Source organism: Chelonus insularis, unplaced genomic scaffold (genome assembly GCF_013357705.1).
Source record: "Chelonus insularis isolate UGA/USDA-ARS -01 unplaced genomic scaffold, ASM1335770v1 contig_398_pilon, whole genome shotgun sequence".
Lineage (NCBI taxonomy): Eukaryota > Metazoa > Arthropoda > Insecta > Hymenoptera > Braconidae > Chelonus > Chelonus insularis.
In genome coordinates this window covers 132,963-153,154 of record NW_023276553.1, presented here as the reverse complement: position 1 = coordinate 153,154, position 20,192 = coordinate 132,963, and the positions used below count along the sequence as shown (strand labels likewise).

The window sequence follows — 20,192 nt, the reverse complement described above, 5'->3', positions numbered from 1 at the left end:
AACGCAGAAAGCGTTGGACCATAGTCACTGATGGAAATGGAATGGAGGTGGGTTTCACGAGTCACATCCCCTCGCCTATAAAGTGGTTTCTAGAAGCGCGCGCCCGCCTCAGATACACTCCACCCTTGAACATGTCCGGGCATTGCCTCCTCGGTATGGCAAGATTGCAAGTAAGTTGAAAACAATTTATTTCCCTTTATTATATTTATTGTTCATACATTCATCATTTATTATATTTCTTACCATTTTCTTACTAACTGTCCTTTCTTTATCCTGCCTGATTGTCATTTCGCAACTAGCATGCCATTTGTTTAAAAAAACCGCTTTTTGTTGCTCGAGTGTAATTTTCATGTGATAATTAATTAAGACTCTTTGAAAGTTGAGTTATGTGTAAAAATTAGTAATGGGGATAAATTTTTTAATGATGTTATTTTTGGAGTAATAATTTTGGTTGTTGGTTGAATTAATCCATTTTTAAGTATCTGAATATGTCATTATGGGATCAATAACTTTTTGTAGATAACATGTATGAGGAAAGGCAAAGACACTTACTCTATATTTCACTTTCTATTCGCATGCTTACCAGAGCAATGACACTCCTATCGCTATCGATCTTGGTACTTGATCAATAGGATATATGTGTTCAATTACTTTTTTTTTGTTGCAAATTATATAAATTATTATTTTATTAACACAGCATTAAATATTATTTGTCAATAATAATTGAATACTTATTTTCCAATTAAAATTGATCAATTAATTTTTTTTTATTAAACAAAAGTCAAGTGAAAAGCTTATTCAAAAATGAGTCTGGGAATTCTTTTATTAAAATCAATCATTTTGTCATCTTCTATCTTTTTTTGTTTATAACGAATTGCTATTCCGATTAATATGCTTTAAAATGTAAAGATGTGATAAAATTACGAATTTTAGAAATCGACCCTGTCACAATAACTTCTCAATGAGAAGTTAACGAGTAAAAAATTTTTTTCTTTAGTATTGCCTACATTTCTTAGAGATTTATTCTAAGACAATGACAATATTTAATTAAAATGGTGTTTTGTAACAATCTAATGTTAAGTCAAAGGCCAAGACTCATCTGCATTGCTTCATTTACAAGTTACAATCCTAGTATATCTTAGATTTAAAAAAATATAAAATTATACTAACGTTTGTCTGCTTGTGAACACTAGCAACTTTCCCTTCAACTTGTTAATGCAGATATGGTAATTCTCCTGGGAAAACTCTACGGTTCATTGCCTCGACATGAGCTTGAGATTAATTTGCTTTACTTTATATAAATAAAAATAAATAATAAAATATGTACATTCATTAATACTTACAACTTTCTTTATTCTCTAACACATTTTATCTATTTTTACATACAAGTTTATTAAACTTTCAATAAAATGTTTCAGATATTATTATTAGTGGCAGTGCCACTGTGTGCAGCACAATTTAGAATTCAGGGTCCTAGTGATGGAAATCGACGAGCCCAAGGATTGCAGTATGATCGAGAGAAAGGAATTCAGTACGATGACCAGAGAGGTAAATAGCATAGAAAGAAGGGAAAGTATAGGAAAGAGAATTTTATCAGACTATTAATTTCGAATTTGACAGAGAAAAAATGAAAATAGAAAATGAACATTGATTTTTTAAATTAATAATTACTCTATTATTGAACTAGACAATGAATTTTTTTTTAATTCCTCTCCATTTATCCTCAGCTTCTTTGGGTACTGGTGATTTCACTATTCAAGGTGCCAGTGATGGGAATAGCAACTTTAAAATCCAAGGTGCAACTGATGGAAACTCTGATCTACAAATTTACGGTGCAACTGATGGAAGTGCTCAGTCTTACATTCGAGGTCCAACTGATGCCAATGCACAGTTTCAAATTCAAGGAGCTACAGATGGACATTCTAACTTCCAAATACAAGGTGCTACTGATGGTCATAGCCAGAGCTCTATTCAAGGTCCTTACGATGCCAATCAAGGAGGAGCTACTGCTTTACAATATAAAGATCCATCTGGTAAGAATAGGTTTGATGTTTGAAATATTTTATATGACGTTTATTTAATTCTTTGGTATCATTAATCAGGTTTAAATGTCAACTGGAAATCATATCAACATTCACAAAGAGCACAACCTCAAGCTCAACCTCAATATGTATCTGCTCCTGCTCCAAGTCCACGAAGAAGGACTAAACAAAAACAACAATACTTGCATACTGAAGCTCATATTCCTCAAGCAGCTCCAGTACAACAAGCTGTAGCACCAGCGAAAAATCCATATTACAAAGTGTATGATAAAGCTCCTCCTCAAATTGCGCAGTTGTTACAGTATCAGCAACAAATTCCTTACTTGAATATCATTCCTGAACAGTTTAGGTATGAGTCAGAAATGCAATTTATTTGTGTACCTCACGTGAATTAGTATAAGATAGTTAATTGTATATTTTAATTTTAGATACAACTTTGATAGTGCACTCAATGCACCTGTTGGTCAAGCACAACAACAGGTACAACATCAAGCACCAGCTGAACAAGCCTCAGAAGCTGCTGCTGCTGAACCTCCTCAACGACCTCAATATCGTGGACGAGCTCGCTTACATTCACGGCAAAAACGTCAAGCTCAACATCAACGACAAGCACAAAAAGTAACCCAGCCACCACCCGAACCACAACCACAATATCAACATAATGTTCCATCTCGTATTCAAGAGTTAATTAAATTTCAAGCACAAATTCCTTACATAAATCACATTCCAGAAAAATGGAGGTAGCTGTTATATATATTTCTTATTTTATTCTTCACTTTAAAAAATTTGTAAGAAGTATTTTTGTAATAATTTGTATATTTTTAGATATGAAGCTTTATTGGCTCAACAAGGTAGTGATTTAAAAGCTCAATATCAACGTCAACCAGAACCAGAACCTGTTAGACACAGTCAACGTGTACGACAGAGACGTGAAGCTCAGTCAGATCAAGTAGATCTTTCTAAATATCAAAGAATTTCTAAACCACCTGAAGATCCACAACCTCATTACAACACTAATCTTCCTGCTAATCTTCAACAATTGTTAAAATTCCAATCTCAAACTCCTTACACCAGTGTTATTCCAGAACAATTCAGGTACGTTTAATAATTTATTTTCCAATGTTCAAATCGAATATTTATTTTAATTTTTTTTTATTTAGTTATGAAAAACTGTTAGCTGCTCAACAACAGCAACAAGGTCACCGTCAAAAGCGACAAGCTCCTCAATACCAACAACAGCAGCAGCAGCAGCAACCAGATCTTTCTCAATATCAAAGAATATCTCAGCCACCAGCGGAAGCTACTCCTCAATATTCCACTAATCTACCAAGCTCCATTCAACAATTATTACAATTCCAATCTCAAGTTCCCTACGACATTATTGCAAACAGAATTACTGCTCGTTTAGATAAACCTTACGTTCCACAACCGATTTCATCACCACCTGCCAATCAATATCAATCGCAACCTCAACCACAGCAACTTGCACAACCTCAGCCACAATATCAACAACAGCAACCGTTGCAGAGTCCAGCTTTTCAACCTCAGTATCAACAACCACAACAACCATCAAATCCAGGCTATCAACAGTCTGAACTGATTCGTCCGCAGTTCCATCCGAATGAAATTCCTCAGTATCAATCACCACAATATAATCTACCACAATATAATTCACCTCAGAACAATATTCGACCTGTCACTGAAAACCAGTATTAAGTTCAATTATCATGCTATTATATATAATTTTGCAATCGTGATAACGTAATATATTAAGAGTTGTATCCATTTTTTTATTTTGTTGCAATAGATTTAAAATATTTTTCTAGAATAAATGTTGAAACTTTTGTAACTTTCAAAATATTATCTAGTGAATTCACTTAAGTGTTTGAAATAATTACTCTAAAGTCAATATTGATGTATAATACCTAATCAAACGGTGGTGAATATAAGTCTAAAAGTTAAATTTGATTCCATGAATAATTGCTTTGATATCAACAGTAAAGAAAGCACGACAGTTTATTAATATTTAATGATCGATGAGAAATAATTTGAATGATAAAAATAACAATAAAATACACTTTTGGACTTACATGAGACTTTAATTAGTAAATTACAGTTTCTGAAGAATGCCTACTACTATCGAACATCATGTATTATAGACGTAAAGACGACGCCGATGTTTCTGAGGAATTTCCATGGAAAGGAAAAGTTATGAAAGCATATACGCTTAAATGCACCCTTGAAGGTAAAATATCGAAGAATTGCATATCTAAACGCGAATTATGCATATATATTAGCATCAATGCGCGTGCAACGCACCTCTGAATGACAGGGTAAGGTATTTCCTACATGAAGGGAAATGGATAAAAGCCCAAGAGAGTGAGCTTATGTTTTTGCTATTGGAATCATATCACGCAAGTATTAATACAAGGGGAAAAAGAAGACATATAGAGACAAAAAGAAGCAAACGACAGCAAAGGAGGCGTATTCAACAACTTATTGTATTTGAATATTTTATAGAGGGTTAAAGTCTATGTTTTAACACATGCGCAAGCTTTTCAACCCCCAAATGCACTTTTTCTTCTTTACGCCTTCATTTCTTGCATATAATAAATTTATTCTTTTTTATTTAGCCCGTGGAGTCTCGATAAAAATTATAAAACTAACCGCGTATGTAAAATTTCAATGTAATTATTGGCTTGAAGATAAATAGTTTATGAGAATTATTAGTAACACTTATAATCAAATATCAATTGTTATAATTACCAGACGTTGGTCGTTTTTTATTCTAAACTTTCTTCTTGAACTCACGAAAAATGTCCTGTCTGTAGACCTAAATCCTAAAATTATATCCCCATGTCACATGCGGTTTTGCTCTTCTTATTTTTGGTATCACTGCAAGTAACGTATTTTATAACCTTTTTGTCGAAAAGTCTAGACAACGTTTAAAACTATAGAAAAATTACCTTTGCTTCGTATGGATAGTTGATCTAAATTGCTGATACAATAAATCATTTAAAATATAAATATTATTCTTGTGAAGAGTGTTGAAAATAATTAGAACTGAGTTTTTTTTATAGGAAGATAAATTGCTAAAATTTATCTCAAGATACCTAACCTAATAACAAAGATAAGTCTGAAAAGGTAGATTTAATTCCATTCTAAAAAACTTGTTTTGATCTCAACAATGAAGTAAACACGGCAGTTTATTACTATTTAATCATCGATGAAGAATGACTTGAGTACTCCAAAGTCGATGTTTTTATTTCCAACGTTAATTTGATGTCTACACCAAGTCAATAGACTTGATTGTCACCAATATTGACAGTTATACATCTAATCCCTATCTTATGTGAATTAGCAGCCATGTGGCATTTAAATTAATAATGATGATACATTTAAAAAAATGTTAAAAGTCCATGAGAAAATAACGGCAGATGGTGAAAGATAATTTTTAAAGTGAGAGCGAGTCAAATCACTATTTAACAGGTTGCAGTGGGTGGATAAAAAGCGTCATTTGGTCAGCAATCAGTGCTAATAACTACCACCAATTGCAATAATAAAACAATGACGTTATTAGAGGGTGTATGGAGATAGTAGCAGAAGAAGCGACGAGGGGTTTGATGTCAGACACGCCGATTCATCCACCCCTAGTATATAGCCGTTTTACGATGAGCTTGAACAGATGACGGTCAACACGCGCGACCCCCCTCGAACTTGATGCATCGTGACTGCACGATTCTTGCAGTATATATGAACACATGACGGAAAATTCCCATGCTCCAACGGAGATAATCAGCACACCTGATTATCCATGAAGTGAATTATAATTACATTAATCATGCTATCGTTAAAAAAATTCTCATAGAATTTAGCAATTCATTTTATTCAGGTGAAAATGGTTTTAATAAATTTTTTATCTTATTGGAGTTGTTATTTCATTTTTTTATAATAACACTTGGGGGATTAAAATCAATAAATTTATCAAATCTATCATTTTTACCGTTACAATAAGTGATTAAATAAAAAATAAAATGTTAGCCAAATTACTTCCATGTTTTAACAATATAAAAAATGACATCCAATTATTTTATTCATAATGATTTAGTATAACGTTTGTTGCAGTTGGAATGAACAAACTGGTTCATGTGACAATGTGATAGTATAAAGGAAAGCTTGGAATAGAAATATCCTTCAAAATAGTAAGAGGTCGTAGATATATGAAATATCTACGTAAGCATTTTTACGTTTTTTTTGCAATGTAATTGTCTAATAAATGTGTTTTTTTTTATATACAAATATATTAATTACACGAGTTAATTTTATTTATTCATGTGCATGACTGTGACAGATATGTCAGTATATTATACTCACTTAGTAACAGGAAATACGATAATGAACACTCTTATAAAACAGGCGTGTAGTTACGTGAATACAAGTTGCATATCTAGTAGTAGGATCTTATATCTATCTATTTTAGCACCTCAGAAATGAGAGTTCAATAACTTTGAAAACATGTCTGGGGCATATTAATTTCAAAAAGACTAGTTTTTTAAATTGATTCATGTATTAAAAGGTAACTGATTAATTATATCACCCTAGTAGACTAGATTGTTCAATTACAGATCAAATAAAACGTTCACTAACATTAATATATTTTCACAACTTTTTTTTTTTATAAATTATTTAATCTTGACCTAGTTTAAGGTGATCAATCAAAATTTTTACAAGCCTATGGCAATAATTTATATAAGAATTATATTGTGGTGTAGTTGTTTTGAAAATTCTGCTGATAAAATTGAAGTTTTAAAACTATTGATGGCATAAATAAAGAATTTTTTTAATCTGGACACCCTCGATCACTTCCTGATACCTATATGAACTGCCTAATGGGCGCCAAGTAAGGTTGTAAGTTATTGCGTGAGCAGTGGAGATATGTAGTAGTGTTTAAAAATTGGTGACCAACGAAGCATAAAAGCTGGTGGTGGCCACAGCCACCCTGGGTAACAGCAGCCCATATAGAAGTGCGTCGCCAAGTCGTTGTCAGTCTGTATTGATTCTGCTTCCAAATCTACATTATCTAAGAGCAGATTAGCATATTCTTGACTCACACTTCTGCAATTATGAAGTCTCTCGTGAGTTTTTTAATCAAATTATTCCATCTTTCTATCACTTTTTATATTTCTTATTTAATATATTTTTTTATTTATTATAGATCTTTTTAACTTTGATGATTCTGCTGGGTTTGACTCACGGAGTTGAACATTGGAATGGTAAGTTTTTGATAAAGTTTTTATCTAATCAATCAACATCAAGTTACTGAAACAGAAGATTTTTTATTATTATTTTTTTGTTTGGTATTCTTCAGTTCGTGAACGTAGAGCAGCTCAACAACAAAATTATCAACAGCCTCAACAAAACTACAGACCTTATTCTCAAGCTCCAGCTAACATCAAGCAATTGTTACAACTCCAACAAGCTCGTGAACCTTTAGTTCATCTTCCACCACAACCACCACCAAATCTAGGACCAGCTAATCCAGCTCAACCTGTCCAAGTGTCTCAAGGACAAGCTGGTGGATACCAACCTCAAGTTCAATTTGGTCAAGCTCCACAGCAACCTAATTACAAAAATCAAGCTGCTGCTTTTGCAGCTCAATACAGACCACAAAATCAGCAACAACAACAACAATATCAGGGATAAGTAAATAGAGATTCATTTGAATATTAAATTAAATTCAATGATTGAATTAATTGTTTTTACTTCTATCACTTAGAAGATTAACTTCTGTTTCTTATTTTGCCAATTATTATTCATAGTTACAAGTTTTCTCACTAATCTACTCATGTTCATCTTTTCATTTTATTTTCTGTGATTGTATTGCATATGTCATTACTGTAAAGCTTTTCATAACAAATAAAAATTCACAAAATATAAAAATAATTATTTGAAGTTTTTTTTTATAATATTGTTAGATGTATTTACAGATTATATCAGTGAAATAGAAACCAAGCACAATTATCGTTTCGTTTCACTGACCCAATGAATCTATCATGTTTCCTGGGTCGTTTCTCTTGCACTATTGCTTTCACTCGAACTTGTTCTAGCGGAAGGAGAAAAATAGAGTAATTCTGTTTAGTGTAGTATCTCGTAAACCAGCAGCATGTTCCGTCCTAATTATAGGTCTGATGGACATCCACGCAACTCTGTTGCTGGTTACCATCATCATTTTCATAGTCATAAAATAAAAAATATTCTTTATACTGTATCCAATCTTATTGTCGATATATAAAAAATAATTGACTTCAAAAAACTTCTTTTAATAAATAAACTTAAATGACTTTTGATGATTTTAAATAATTATTTTCATTATAAAAGAGGTTATAAAATTTTTGTCATTAACTTTTGATGAATTTCCAATAATATCTTTCTGATATTCAATCTTATGATTTGTCTTCAGGTAAATAATTGGTGTACAAACTATAAAAAAGTCTATGGGTGAGGGTGCCTGACTCGTCACTTGAGAAATCAAGGTATCATCGCACTAGTGGTTGCACACAAGGGGCGTATCTTGAATACATGATGCGCTTTGACGTCTCTCTTTCTCTTTCTTTCACTATTATTCGTTAGGTTCGCCTTTCTGCTTAGCATCCCCCCATCATCCTTTCAGCGCAACGATTACGCGTCGACAGACTTGGTGCGTGCGGCAAATTCATCCCTCCATTTATGACACGCAGTCACCCCTGCAGCCCTACATTGACACACATATTCAGTGATTTTGTACCTCGTCGAATCCCTACTATAGATAGGTACACAAGATGCCCTCACCGACAAACAGGCAAGAGGATTAGCAAGTCCATTAAAGTCGCGGACTCTATTATCTAGAGGGCACAACCATAGTGACATTAACTGTCTACCATTGGCGCAGGCATTTTTTGCTTTCAATTTACAAAGACGTTTGATATGTACAATATTCTAATACCTTTCACTACATTTTTCAATTTTTTTCAATAATTTAAATTGGAATAGAATATAATGTTTTCTTAAAGTTCATTCATGATTATTATTATCTATTTGAAAATGTTATAACCTCAACACTCTATTCGCTAATAATAATTATCAATTTCATCACCGATTAATTTATTGGAAAGAAGTTATATAATAAAATCAATTTATCTACATACTTATTAACAGAACGTGGTAATAATCCATTAATTTACATTAAACTTAACATCATTTAGCATTTGCTATTTAAAAGAACATTAAAAATACATTTCAGCATTGAATTCATCGATAAATTATTAGTTAAACCTCACTATTTGTCCAATTATTTAAAAACATTAAAAAATTATTAATCTGCATCAATTTAAAGCTGTTTTATTTTTACTTCTATGGTATATAACCTATTAAAGCTATTAAGCTGAGTGTCTAGTAAAATCAATATTGTCTGTCAATCCTGAAGTGATAAAAAATAATAGACTGCTTTTTTTTCAAGATAAATGTCTGAAGTACCCCATAGGACTCCGCGCCATTGGCCAGGGGGGTCATGGAAGCAAATTACAAAGGAAGGATTACCGGCAGCTGGGCTACCAGGCAACCATCTCTTCTGCTCTCGTTGTCGTTCTCGCGAGAGCAAAATATCCAAGCTCTCGCTTCAAGAGTTCTTTGTCCTCCGATGCATTGGTAACATAATTATCGGAGTTATAACAAGCCAGACCCTGATCACGTCTAAAAGGATTAGATGCTAGATCGTTCGTGATGAGCGAATGACAAGCAGTTTAACATCAATTTCTGGCTTCCAGAATATTGAAAAAATTATTTCTAACAAAGAACAACAAATCTGTAGTAAGTATATTTTATCTGATTATAAAAATTATCATTAGGTAGTTTAATTAGTGAAAGCATCTAGGGGTTCTAGGTTTGACTCAAGATCTCAGGAATCATACATTTGTTTTTTTTTTTTATCAAATAAATTTCTACAAGTTGTGGACAATTACCTTATTACTCTAATCAGTTTGTACTGGATTCAATTACAATCTGGTTCTTGAAGTAATTATTATGTAACCAGCCTATCTGATTGCTCTTTAATATTATATTTCATTATTAGATTAGTGGTAAATACCTAATGTTACGTTGGTCTAGTTTGATATAATTTTTTCACTATTATTTGACATTAATCATGAACACCATTAATCTAAAAGGTATCCAATCTCATTTTAAAACAAGATTAATTTTTTCCGAATGAGTAAAAAATATTATTTTTCTACCTTAAAATTGGAACTGGTTGAATTTATTGATAAAAATAATAATGTTCAGTTTTGGTTAATTAATCATGATCTTACAGACTCTTTAATTGATGCTAAAATTGAAAAAAAATAAGGGCAATTAAGAAAAATTAATTAAGAAGTTTTTGATATTAGTTAAATAAAAAAAAATGTAATTAAAATATTTTTTCCTCATTCCAGTTATAAAAATAATCGTCACAGTCAACATTTCTATTTGGAGCAGATAAAAAGTTGGTGGAAAGTAGCGTGTGAATCATGTTGCGGTTTACAGCACAATTTCAATAATTACGCTTAATCCAGAGGGTTGTTGTACACGCGTCTGGCCAGTAGTGAATGACATCCCTTTAACCCTCTCCTACATTCGACTCTCAACTTTCCCGTTCTTTATATCTCATGTCTCATTATACCTCAAACACTTGAACACTGTACGTTCGAATTACATTAACACCAACCCACCGTTCAGGATTTGTTTCATCACCAGCTAGAAGACGAGTGGCAAAAACTCAATATTTATCTAAACCTACCTCTTCTATCTAAATCAGTATCAGACTCTGAAGAGATTGAAAACCAATAGACAATTTAAATTGAATAAAAAGTAGAAAGGGTGAGATATGAGTTTATGGTTCATGATCGACACAAATTGTTGTTATAAAAAAGTCAAGAAAAATAATCGGTAAGATAAAAAAAAAACACCCACGAGTGTTTTGAGCAACGGTCCTGAATCTAGGGGAGATGATCCCTGATTTCTTAGAGCGTATTTCGATCTATTGTAGAGAGAAGCTAGACCGGAAAAATTCAGCATGGCTGACATTGGCTGATGGCCAATCAGGATTCTCTTGATGACAGCTGTACATCCCTCAGGACTTAAAATCTCCCCTACTTCTATATACTGAGGCCCTAAGAAAGCTATACTAGTCCCTAACTTTATGATTTTTGCCTTCATGAAGTCAGCCATTATAAAAAAGACCCGGTTTTTTATGAATAACATACAGCTTCTTTGACTTTAATTTGCAGTATTTTTAAAACAAGTTTTTACCCTTTGGCTTTAAATACTTTTATTTTTTATCTTCATTAATGAATAAAAAGAATCCTCTTCAAGCTATTAATATTCAAAATCTATTCAAACATACCTAATTGTTGGTTTTTTGCCATAGGGTGGCTTTTAGAGTTGGTATTTTTGTGGTTCTCATTACCTAAAATATTAAAATGTAATGTTATACAGCAAGAATATACTTATTATAAAATAATTTTTACTACTTACATAACGAAATTAATCTCAACTAAAAAGTGTTGTTTTAATTATTAAACAATTCTATTTGTGTAAAATATTTTGAGATGTTTATTAGGTTATGCACTCAAGAAAATAATAAATAATAAATTTTAACCAACAGTGTTATTGTTCATCAATTTCAGCTGTTTATTTAACGATTAACACATTACATTAGCACAATTCCAGCTCGTGCCAATAGAATGTTGATAATCTATAAGAAAAACAAGATTAAAGGCGTCATGGTTTCTGGGAAGAAATCACTAATGACTAGATCAGTAGATCTATAGTTGGAAAAGAATATATTTGCCTAAATAGACAAGCTCAGACCAGAGAAGTACTTGATGCTTCTTTTCAACAGCGGGAGGTTAATCTCTAGAAGACTTGAATTAAAACAATTAAAGTCAGCATTATCGTAACACAGATTAGTAGAGTACTACTTGTTCAGAGATACCTTTAGAAAAGCTACTTATTGCCCATGAAAACAGATCCAAGTTTGCAAATTAAAGAAAACACGCCTAGTCTGAGAAGTACCATTAGTTCTCTACCTCCAGATTTTTCTAGAAAGTAAAAGCAGTTAATCTGTAAAAATCACAACCCTCAAAGTCGGAATGATCGACCCCTTTGATCGAGTTTTTCTTCAGCATTAGAAGAAAAGATGAAGGTAAGGTACTCACCTTTATGGTGAAGAAAATGCTTGACAGGTTCAGATGACAGATGAGGTCTGTCTACTTATAGTTATTCCTGTAATATGCTAAGTATCTCAGTGGATATATAATCCGATGCTGATAGATCTCTAGCGATCAACAACATCGTTAGTCTAGTTGCGGTGGTAGCTGACCAGTTAACTACTGTGGTTGATGAAACAATAAGGCTTAAGATCACTTTTGTCGACTCACTTAGATCATTTTGATCAGTTGAAAAAATATTCAACTATTTGCTCTTCTATTAACTAGCAGCTTCTGTTGATGGCAATTAAACTAAAACGACCAATTTATTTTGAAAATTATTCCACCATGTAAAGCAGAAACTGGTTGAACACATTCTTCATGTTCGTCAATACCTTATAGGACAACGGGTGTGCCCACTCGATAATTTATTCGGACAATATATAAAACGTAATGTCTTTTTTTCATCAGCTCCCTCAGGGAGGCAGCATCAATGTCATGACAGCGATGAGCCCCTCAATGACAGCAACCAACATAATCTGTTCCCATCAACCTAGACATAATGGATGCATCAACGGGAGCCAACAATGGGAGCATTTTGCCAGAGTGCGGCTGGAACTCGAAAAGCCCCGCGTTTTACTTCAGGGAGCCATTTCGGGGTGGTGTATATAAGGATCATGAAAACAAGATAGTAGATATATATTTAAAAAGTATGTATGTATATACGTATACATATAATGTTTATGTATTATTCACTCGCCCACCTCAGCCGTGAATTTGGATTTGCTTTATTAAATTCCTGACACGAGCCACGTCGCACGTGCAAATATTTCGCGGAGGGTCCCTACTATTTCACTGCTTGGGGATGACTTAAGAAACCTGGTGATTCGTTCTCAACTGTAAAAAAGCAAAAAAAAAAACAATTTCATTACTTTCATTTACTCACTGGAATTTATTGTTAAGATTTTGCAGTTACTAAATTCTTACTGCATAACTCTATTATATTACACGTCATATTATTTTTAGAATACATAAATAATATCATTAATTAAATTTTTTTTTTTATAAAATTAAATCATTTCAAAAATTTATTAACCCCAAGTGTCATTTTTAATTTTACTTTGAACATTTCAATTTAACCTAAATTCTTCTAACCTAAAATTTTTTCTACATTTTATGAGGAGTTTACATATCATAGTAAGAATAGAATCGATAAAAAAATGTTTTTTAATAAAGTTTTTAATTTAATTTTATCATATACTATTCAGTTGTGAATAAAAGATTAAGAGTTTTTTAAAAATGACACAACAATAACGAGAAGTTTTAATGTTTAAATAGAAACTTAATCAATTGGAAGATTTGATATCGACACTCGAATTGATCGCAGATGATTGAACAATAACCAAGCAACTTTAATGTCCATCTAGTAGCTGGTATAACCAGCGACCACCCCACACGTTTACTAATTGACTACAATACATTAGTTCAGAGTCCGGGTTCATACACATGGAGCACACTTTTTTCTGTTTTGTTACCTCAAAACAAAGACGACAATACGCCGATTCTCAAGTGGCAAGTTTGAACGCGCATGTATTGGAACTGTGGCTGTGTATACCAAGGGAATTGGGCGACGAATCGATGTAACATAGTCGAGGGTTCTTCATTGCATCCCTAGGTGCAATTACGTCGAAGCATCTATTGTAACCATGGCATCGATAATGTTTTGTTACTGTTACTCTCGGGTATTTCTTTGAATTTTCGTCTACCTCGCCCCTCTAGCGACCTCTTCAGCTCCCGCGCCTTACCCTTGCCCACTCGCGATCACCCCTCTAGTTATTGCAACAACGTGGAGGCAAGGTGTAACATCACCCGGTGGGAACCACTTGTCGTATGGACGCATGCATGTACACTTATGAGCCCCGCATTTCTCTTTATTTCAACTGACGGAATTTCTTACATCACCAGCGGTCCTGATGCCACAATGGCTTTGGGCGAGAGCAACAGAAGTAACAAATAGGGTATGGACTAGTGAGAGAAGTGATGAGGATTATTATTCATTCGTCCGGAAACGCTACAGTATTATTGTTAGTTCAAGTATCATACTAGCACTTTGAGATGAAGCTCAGCTTTCGTCCAACATAAATCGCCAACATACGGCTGCTGTTTCTCAAGTGTTTCATTAAATCGAGACATTTAATTGCTTCGAAATAATCGTCGCTGTGATTTTATGCATGGAGATCATTTCTATGGGAGGAATGGTTCAGCTAATCAACTGTCCAGTTTCTCAGGAAAGAAAGTCTGAATAATTCCAGCTGAATCTGGATATCCAACACCAGTAAATGTTTCTCGAAATGTTTAATTGATCATCATTGATTGTAAGTAATTAAAAAAAACTTGATAATTATTTTTACATTATTAATTGATAAAAATATATTTTTCTAGGTTAGAACTGATTGATAGAATAAATAAAATAAAATTAATGGAGTGGCGATGACATGGAATAGAAAAGATGTCATGTAGAGGTGGTAATATCCTGATGTAGATTCTTATACATTGACATTTCTGATGGGCGGACTGTTTACGAGAGCAATTTGTCAGTATATAATACATCGAATGGCAAATCCCTAGGGTGGTACAGCCACAGTGACCATAAGAATCCACAGGCGGTCGCTTCTTAGTTGGACTTTGAATCCAAAAATATGGAGATACTCTATGAAATCGATATTATAAAAGCACAAGAGTTTATCTAATTTTTTTCACAACAAGTATTAATTCCAGCAATCAATGGATGTGCCAACATCTCATTAAAAGGAATAAAAATATTATTTGATTGATAGTTAATTGAAAGGTTGGTATTATTTTGTCTATACAATTTTAAATAAAATAATTTTTTATTCATTGGCAATTGAAGATAACGAGTATTTGCCGTAAACACGTTACGTGACGATTAAGGGGATACCACGGGGTGCCGTGTTGTATATGAGTGGCGCAACATTTCAAAAGCCAGTCATGCGGACAATAAGAGTCACTTAAACCATTAGAATGATCGCTGTTCTTTCTCCATCCCGCATCATTCGCTAAGAACATTCATTCTGCTCAAGAATTCGTGAGAATATTTTCTAAACGGTCTAAGCAAAGAGCTTACAACCCCTAAGCACTTCTTTCTCTTTCGATTATTAAAAAAATAAATAAATAAAAATACCTGAACAACAGTATTCTCCACGGTAATTATAAAAAATAGAAATATATTCCAATAATGCATCTTTTTTCTTTGATTTCAGAGTAATTGTTATCATGGATATAAAAGCAAGATTTGGTCTACTTATATTTTTTTTAGAAATAAATTCCAAGAAGAGTTTTCAACGCAGATATTGATAGATAATGTATAAAGATTTATTTCTTTTTATTAAGATATTCACAATATTGACTAGAGATCATCACTAGAAAAAATAAAATTGATTTTTCAAGAAGCGTGACAAATGTTGACAAAAACCCTAGCAAACCCAGCAGCTTTGGATCAATCTCTTCTTTGTTACTTGTATTTTGCTCTGTCGGTCTCTTCCGCTTTCATGACAATGTTCTGAAGTAAAGCACAGCCCCAGACGAAACGAATCTTTCTTCGTCGGAACCTTATGTAGGCCGAAGAGGCGATTATTTACCTGTATCTTCAGTGATTACACGTTGCTGGACTATAAGAGTAAAGAATGGTTGTAAATGAAGACAGTGTGCTGACAAGCTAGTTCGACTGCGGGATAGCCTTTGTAGTGCGATTAGCGGTCAAATCACCGTGAAATGCTCGTGAAACTCATGGCATTGTCATGAGTGAGTTGCAGGTAAAATTTTTACATTTCTCTTAAGTTTTTTTCGACTTTTTTTCTCAAATCACAGTCAAAATAATATTTGAAAACAGGACAAAGATTTCTTGAAATAGATAATAAACATTTTAAAGTATAGAAGTTAAAGAATAAGACAAAATTAATTGTTTCAATAATTATCATTATATTTATTATTAATATATTTAACATTTTATTTACAGGTTTATAGAGCATGCGATTAATCAAATCGCCAAATAAAGTTTCATGTAAGAAAACAAAAGTTTCATTTCTGTACAATGATCTTAAGCTGATTTATACATATCACATATGATTCTTTCAATAGGAATGATTCCAATAGTCCTTCTGAAGAACAATTCTTCAATGGCATGTGTTGAAACGGATCGCAGAGTTGGTAAAAGTAACAAAAGCTTACCAAATCTTAAAGCGCCAAATGATGCACCGCTGAGTCTTTGACCAAGTGCCAGTTGGGCGCCATCTCGAAGTCTTGCAACAGAAGCAGGATCTCTGAGCCGACTTCCGGTGCTTGGTGATGTTGAGCCATTACTACTTCGACTGCTAGGCACACCTTCACTGTCTAATCCAGCCTTGAAGAGGACGATTGCACGTATACAAGCAAACTCATGTGGATCCAAGTTCATAGAATGGAAACCTGTAAGTGTCTCCCGAAATCTGGTGACCTCCACAGCTAACGGTAAACTTTGTGGTCCAGGCGGTAATAGTGGTGAAGGATCAAGTGTCGGCAACATCTGAGCAGCCGCGAGAAGGAAGAGTTCTCGCCAGGAGGCCTCCAGCAACGTCAGTTGATCCTCCATAGCAAGACCCGTGCCGGCTGCCAAATCTCGCGCCCAACGAACATTCAAAAAGAGTAGTCGTGCCGCCTGTTCACACATTGACTCAATGTTGATTGTCGGCAGAATGGGAATTGTCGGCAATCCTGCTAGTGTCAGAGGAACCTGGAATTGAAGTTTTAGAAGTTGAATATTTAATTTTTTTCTTTAGAATCAAAATGGTGCATCATTTTTTTCCTTTACATCAAGGGAATGTTTAGAATAAAAGCACCAGTATTATAATTAAAATTTCATACTGGAATAATATCAGAACTAAATAATTTCTATTGAATGACAACTTGATGTATACCAGTTAATCACGACTTTCAAATGCTATGCTAAATCAACTAGGAAAGCTTTCAAGATTGAACAATTATTGATCACCAACTGAAGAAGTTAAAATAATTTACCTTGGCCATTGTCATGCTGTTGCAGTAAATTGGATGAGGTATGGCATGATGAGGCGCAGGAGCTGCAATAGATACTCTAGTTTCCGATGGCGGTTTTGGTAAAGCCAAGTCCAAGGCAGCACTTGGTGACGATACAATATTGCTCATGATTTCGGGCTCTTTAAAATACAAAGCCATTTGTCTTCGAAGTGTTGAATTTCTTGGACCTCTTTCATGCTGTACAGCTGTAATTAGAACAAATGTTTTTCAACATTAATTAATTTATTCAATCATTGATTATTTTATTCAATTGATCAAAATACTGATAAAAATGAACTGTTACTTACCATCTTTGTTCATGCCAGCCCGAATACATTTAGCTAGTCGACAAGCTCTGCACTGATTCCGATGAGTTTTATCAACCATACAACCACCTTCAGACTTAGCTTTGCAAACATACTGTCGATTTCGCCTGATTGATCTTTTGAAGAATCCTGCGCATCCATCACAGGCGAATATACCATAATGCTTTCCTGAAGAATGATCTCTGCAGACTTTGCAAGGTATGTCATACAAAATGCGACCTAGAACAGAAAGAAGTCAATTTTTTAAAAATCTTTTTAGAATTAAATCATGGTGAAAGTGCAATTTATTGATTTTTTGCTCTTTTATTCATTATACACCTTGTCCACCTTACAGTGTAGGTAAAAAGAAGGGGTGGAGGACTAGAAAAGAAAGAAAAAGTAGTTCTATTTGTCTCAAAAGCACATACTGCCGTCATCACTACTTAAATGGGCGTTTAAATAGGAATAAAGAGCCCAAGAATTGATTGGGAGATCGCGATACGATGGAGTGTCGTGTTTCTTGTTGCTCACTTAACTATTGAATACGCCAGCAGCCACATCCGGTCCATTCAGTGCTATTCAACAGTTCTTTTTCCAACATCTACACTACTACCACAATGAATAGTATATGAAGGCGGAGCCCTCGCGAAATGACAGAGAAATATTCTATTATTAATAAAAGAAAAGAGTGAAACCATCAACCTCGTGTACATCGTTTATTTATATATATACACTTCTTGCACCTCTTGTGCATTTTGGAACACACTCCGACAGGTATGCTGAGTTATATACTAACTTGACGACAAATCAATTCAATCGAACCTTGATGCATTCATCCAGATATTTGTGTTTTCCCTCGTAAACGGGTTCACACCCAAAATACTCGTCAAATTTTAACGGCTTTTCGAGGTTTTGTGACAATGATGACGTGACGTCCGTCACCTTTATCCAGTTCTTTAGATGTCTGACTAAAGGAAAATATTTTCTTTCTACTAAAATTGAAAATGTATGTCATGGAAATGATTGTAGTCAACATCCTCGTCATCTTATTGATACTTTGACTCTCCCACAGGCGTTCAACTTGTGAGAACAACTATTAAAATATAATACCAACCACTTCAGGATTAGGTGGAGAGAAAGAATGGATGTAAATTTGATGAAATGAATCATTGATGACCATTCTGCTATATGATGCTGAAATATAAATGTATGAAATGCTCATGTGGATTCTTGAAAGAGTCTTGAAGTTGAGTAACATAAAACACGTTTATAAATAACTGAATAACAAATATCAGTGGTCAACAGAAAGGGTATGTTCTAACTTCCTGGTGATGGACTTGATGGCAAGAGTTAGAGTTAAGGTGGTCAATCCATAGACAATATCAAGCAGAAACCCTTTTTCTATTATTAGAATGAATATTCTCTGTTCTTTAGAGAAAAGTTATTCTGTCAAAAAGTATTTGTTTATCTTGGAAATTTGGAAATCTAAATATGATTATCTCTTGCTCTCATGCTATTTTTGTTTGTTGATATTAGTCTTAACTAGAACGTTAATCAAGTCAGTTGTCTAATCCACTGACTTTTGTAATATTTCCTGATTTAGTTAGTCATCAATAAATTGAATATAACATCTCACTTTTGACACCAATGTTATAAAAGTCAGCTCGTTAGACAACTGATTTGGTTAGCATTTAGACCAAGACTGATATAAACAAACAAAAAGAGTTGACAGAAAGAGAGAGATAGTTTTATATTATCTGTCGAAAGTCAAATCCTTAAATCACAATTACATTTATTATGCTGCAGACAAAGTTTATAGAAAATATTTTATTGGAACTAAAATATTGTTTTTATTTTACAGGTCAACTCTTTCCTACAAAATAATGAAAAATGATGTTACTTTGTCATCCAATTAACTTGATGGAATAAGAAAAAATTGTACAGTGAAATTTTTAATCAACATTTGATCAACAATTATTGTTTCTGAAGAATTTCCATAGGAGAGAAAAGTTATGAAAACATATACACTTAAAAGCACTTGTGGAGCAAAAATATCGAAGAATTGCATATCTAAACGCGAATAAAGCTGTTATATATCAGCATCAATGTGCGTGCGACGTACCTCTGAATGACAGGGTGAAATACTTTCTACATGAAGGGAAATGGATGAATAAATAAATAATTTTGGTAAAAAATGAACAGAAACTTACTTGAAGAGGGCTGCATTTTTGGCTGTGAAACTGGCATATGGCTAATTGTTGTCTCTGGAGTTGCGATTGAGTTCATATCTTTTATAATACATATAGTTCAATGTGCACAAACTTCACTTAAAAAATAACACCGAGATATAAGCACTTTTTTATCAATGATTACACATCACGAAAATAGGAATAAACAATTGAAATATTAAATTATTTAAGCTCCTGGCACGTGTTAATTGTAAGCACAACTCTTGTTAATTTGTTCCTTCTGCGAAACGTTGACACTGTCAAGTGTGTAAGCACAACCTATTCCGTCGCTAACTCTTCAATGAA

At 33.5% G+C, this 20,192-nt stretch overlaps 3 protein-coding genes and 1 long non-coding RNA gene across 4 annotated transcripts; 2 read left to right on the top strand and 2 right to left on the bottom strand.

The window, feature by feature from the left end:
* The first annotated feature begins 29 nt into the window (after positions 1–29).
* Positions 30–5,069, top strand: LOC118067961 (transcription factor SPT20 homolog). The gene is made up of 7 exons (XM_035084993.1): positions 30–170; positions 1,419–1,548; positions 1,728–2,033; positions 2,103–2,391; positions 2,471–2,782; positions 2,868–3,137; positions 3,203–5,069. Exons 1-7 carry the CDS (start codon positions 42–44, stop codon positions 3,756–3,758), a joined length of 1,992 nt encoding a protein of 663 aa, XP_034940884.1. The 5' UTR covers positions 30–41; the 3' UTR covers positions 3,759–5,069.
* A 1,961-nt stretch (positions 5,070–7,030) lies between these two features.
* LOC118067926 (RNA polymerase II degradation factor 1-like) lies at positions 7,031–7,957 on the top strand. Its single transcript, XM_035084947.1, has 3 exons — positions 7,031–7,177; positions 7,258–7,315; positions 7,411–7,957. Exons 1-3 carry the CDS (start codon positions 7,166–7,168, stop codon positions 7,743–7,745), a joined length of 405 nt encoding a protein of 134 aa, XP_034940838.1. The 5' UTR covers positions 7,031–7,165; the 3' UTR covers positions 7,746–7,957.
* Positions 7,958–12,069: 4,112 nt separating this feature from the next.
* On the bottom strand, positions 12,070–12,859 carry LOC118067950 (uncharacterized). The gene is made up of 3 exons (XR_004690449.1): positions 12,658–12,859; positions 12,272–12,574; positions 12,070–12,154 (listed from the first exon to the last, which is right to left on the bottom strand). It is a non-coding gene; the product is annotated as an uncharacterized lncRNA (long non-coding RNA).
* A 3,442-nt stretch (positions 12,860–16,301) lies between these two features.
* tll (nuclear receptor subfamily 2 group E member tailless) lies at positions 16,302–20,192 on the bottom strand. The gene is made up of 4 exons (XM_035084926.1): positions 19,869–20,192; positions 17,662–17,898; positions 17,336–17,559; positions 16,302–17,051 (listed from the first exon to the last, which is right to left on the bottom strand). The coding sequence occupies exons 1-4, from the start codon at positions 19,942–19,944 to the stop codon at positions 16,380–16,382; spliced, it is 1,209 nt and encodes a 402-aa protein (XP_034940817.1). The 5' UTR covers positions 19,945–20,192; the 3' UTR covers positions 16,302–16,379.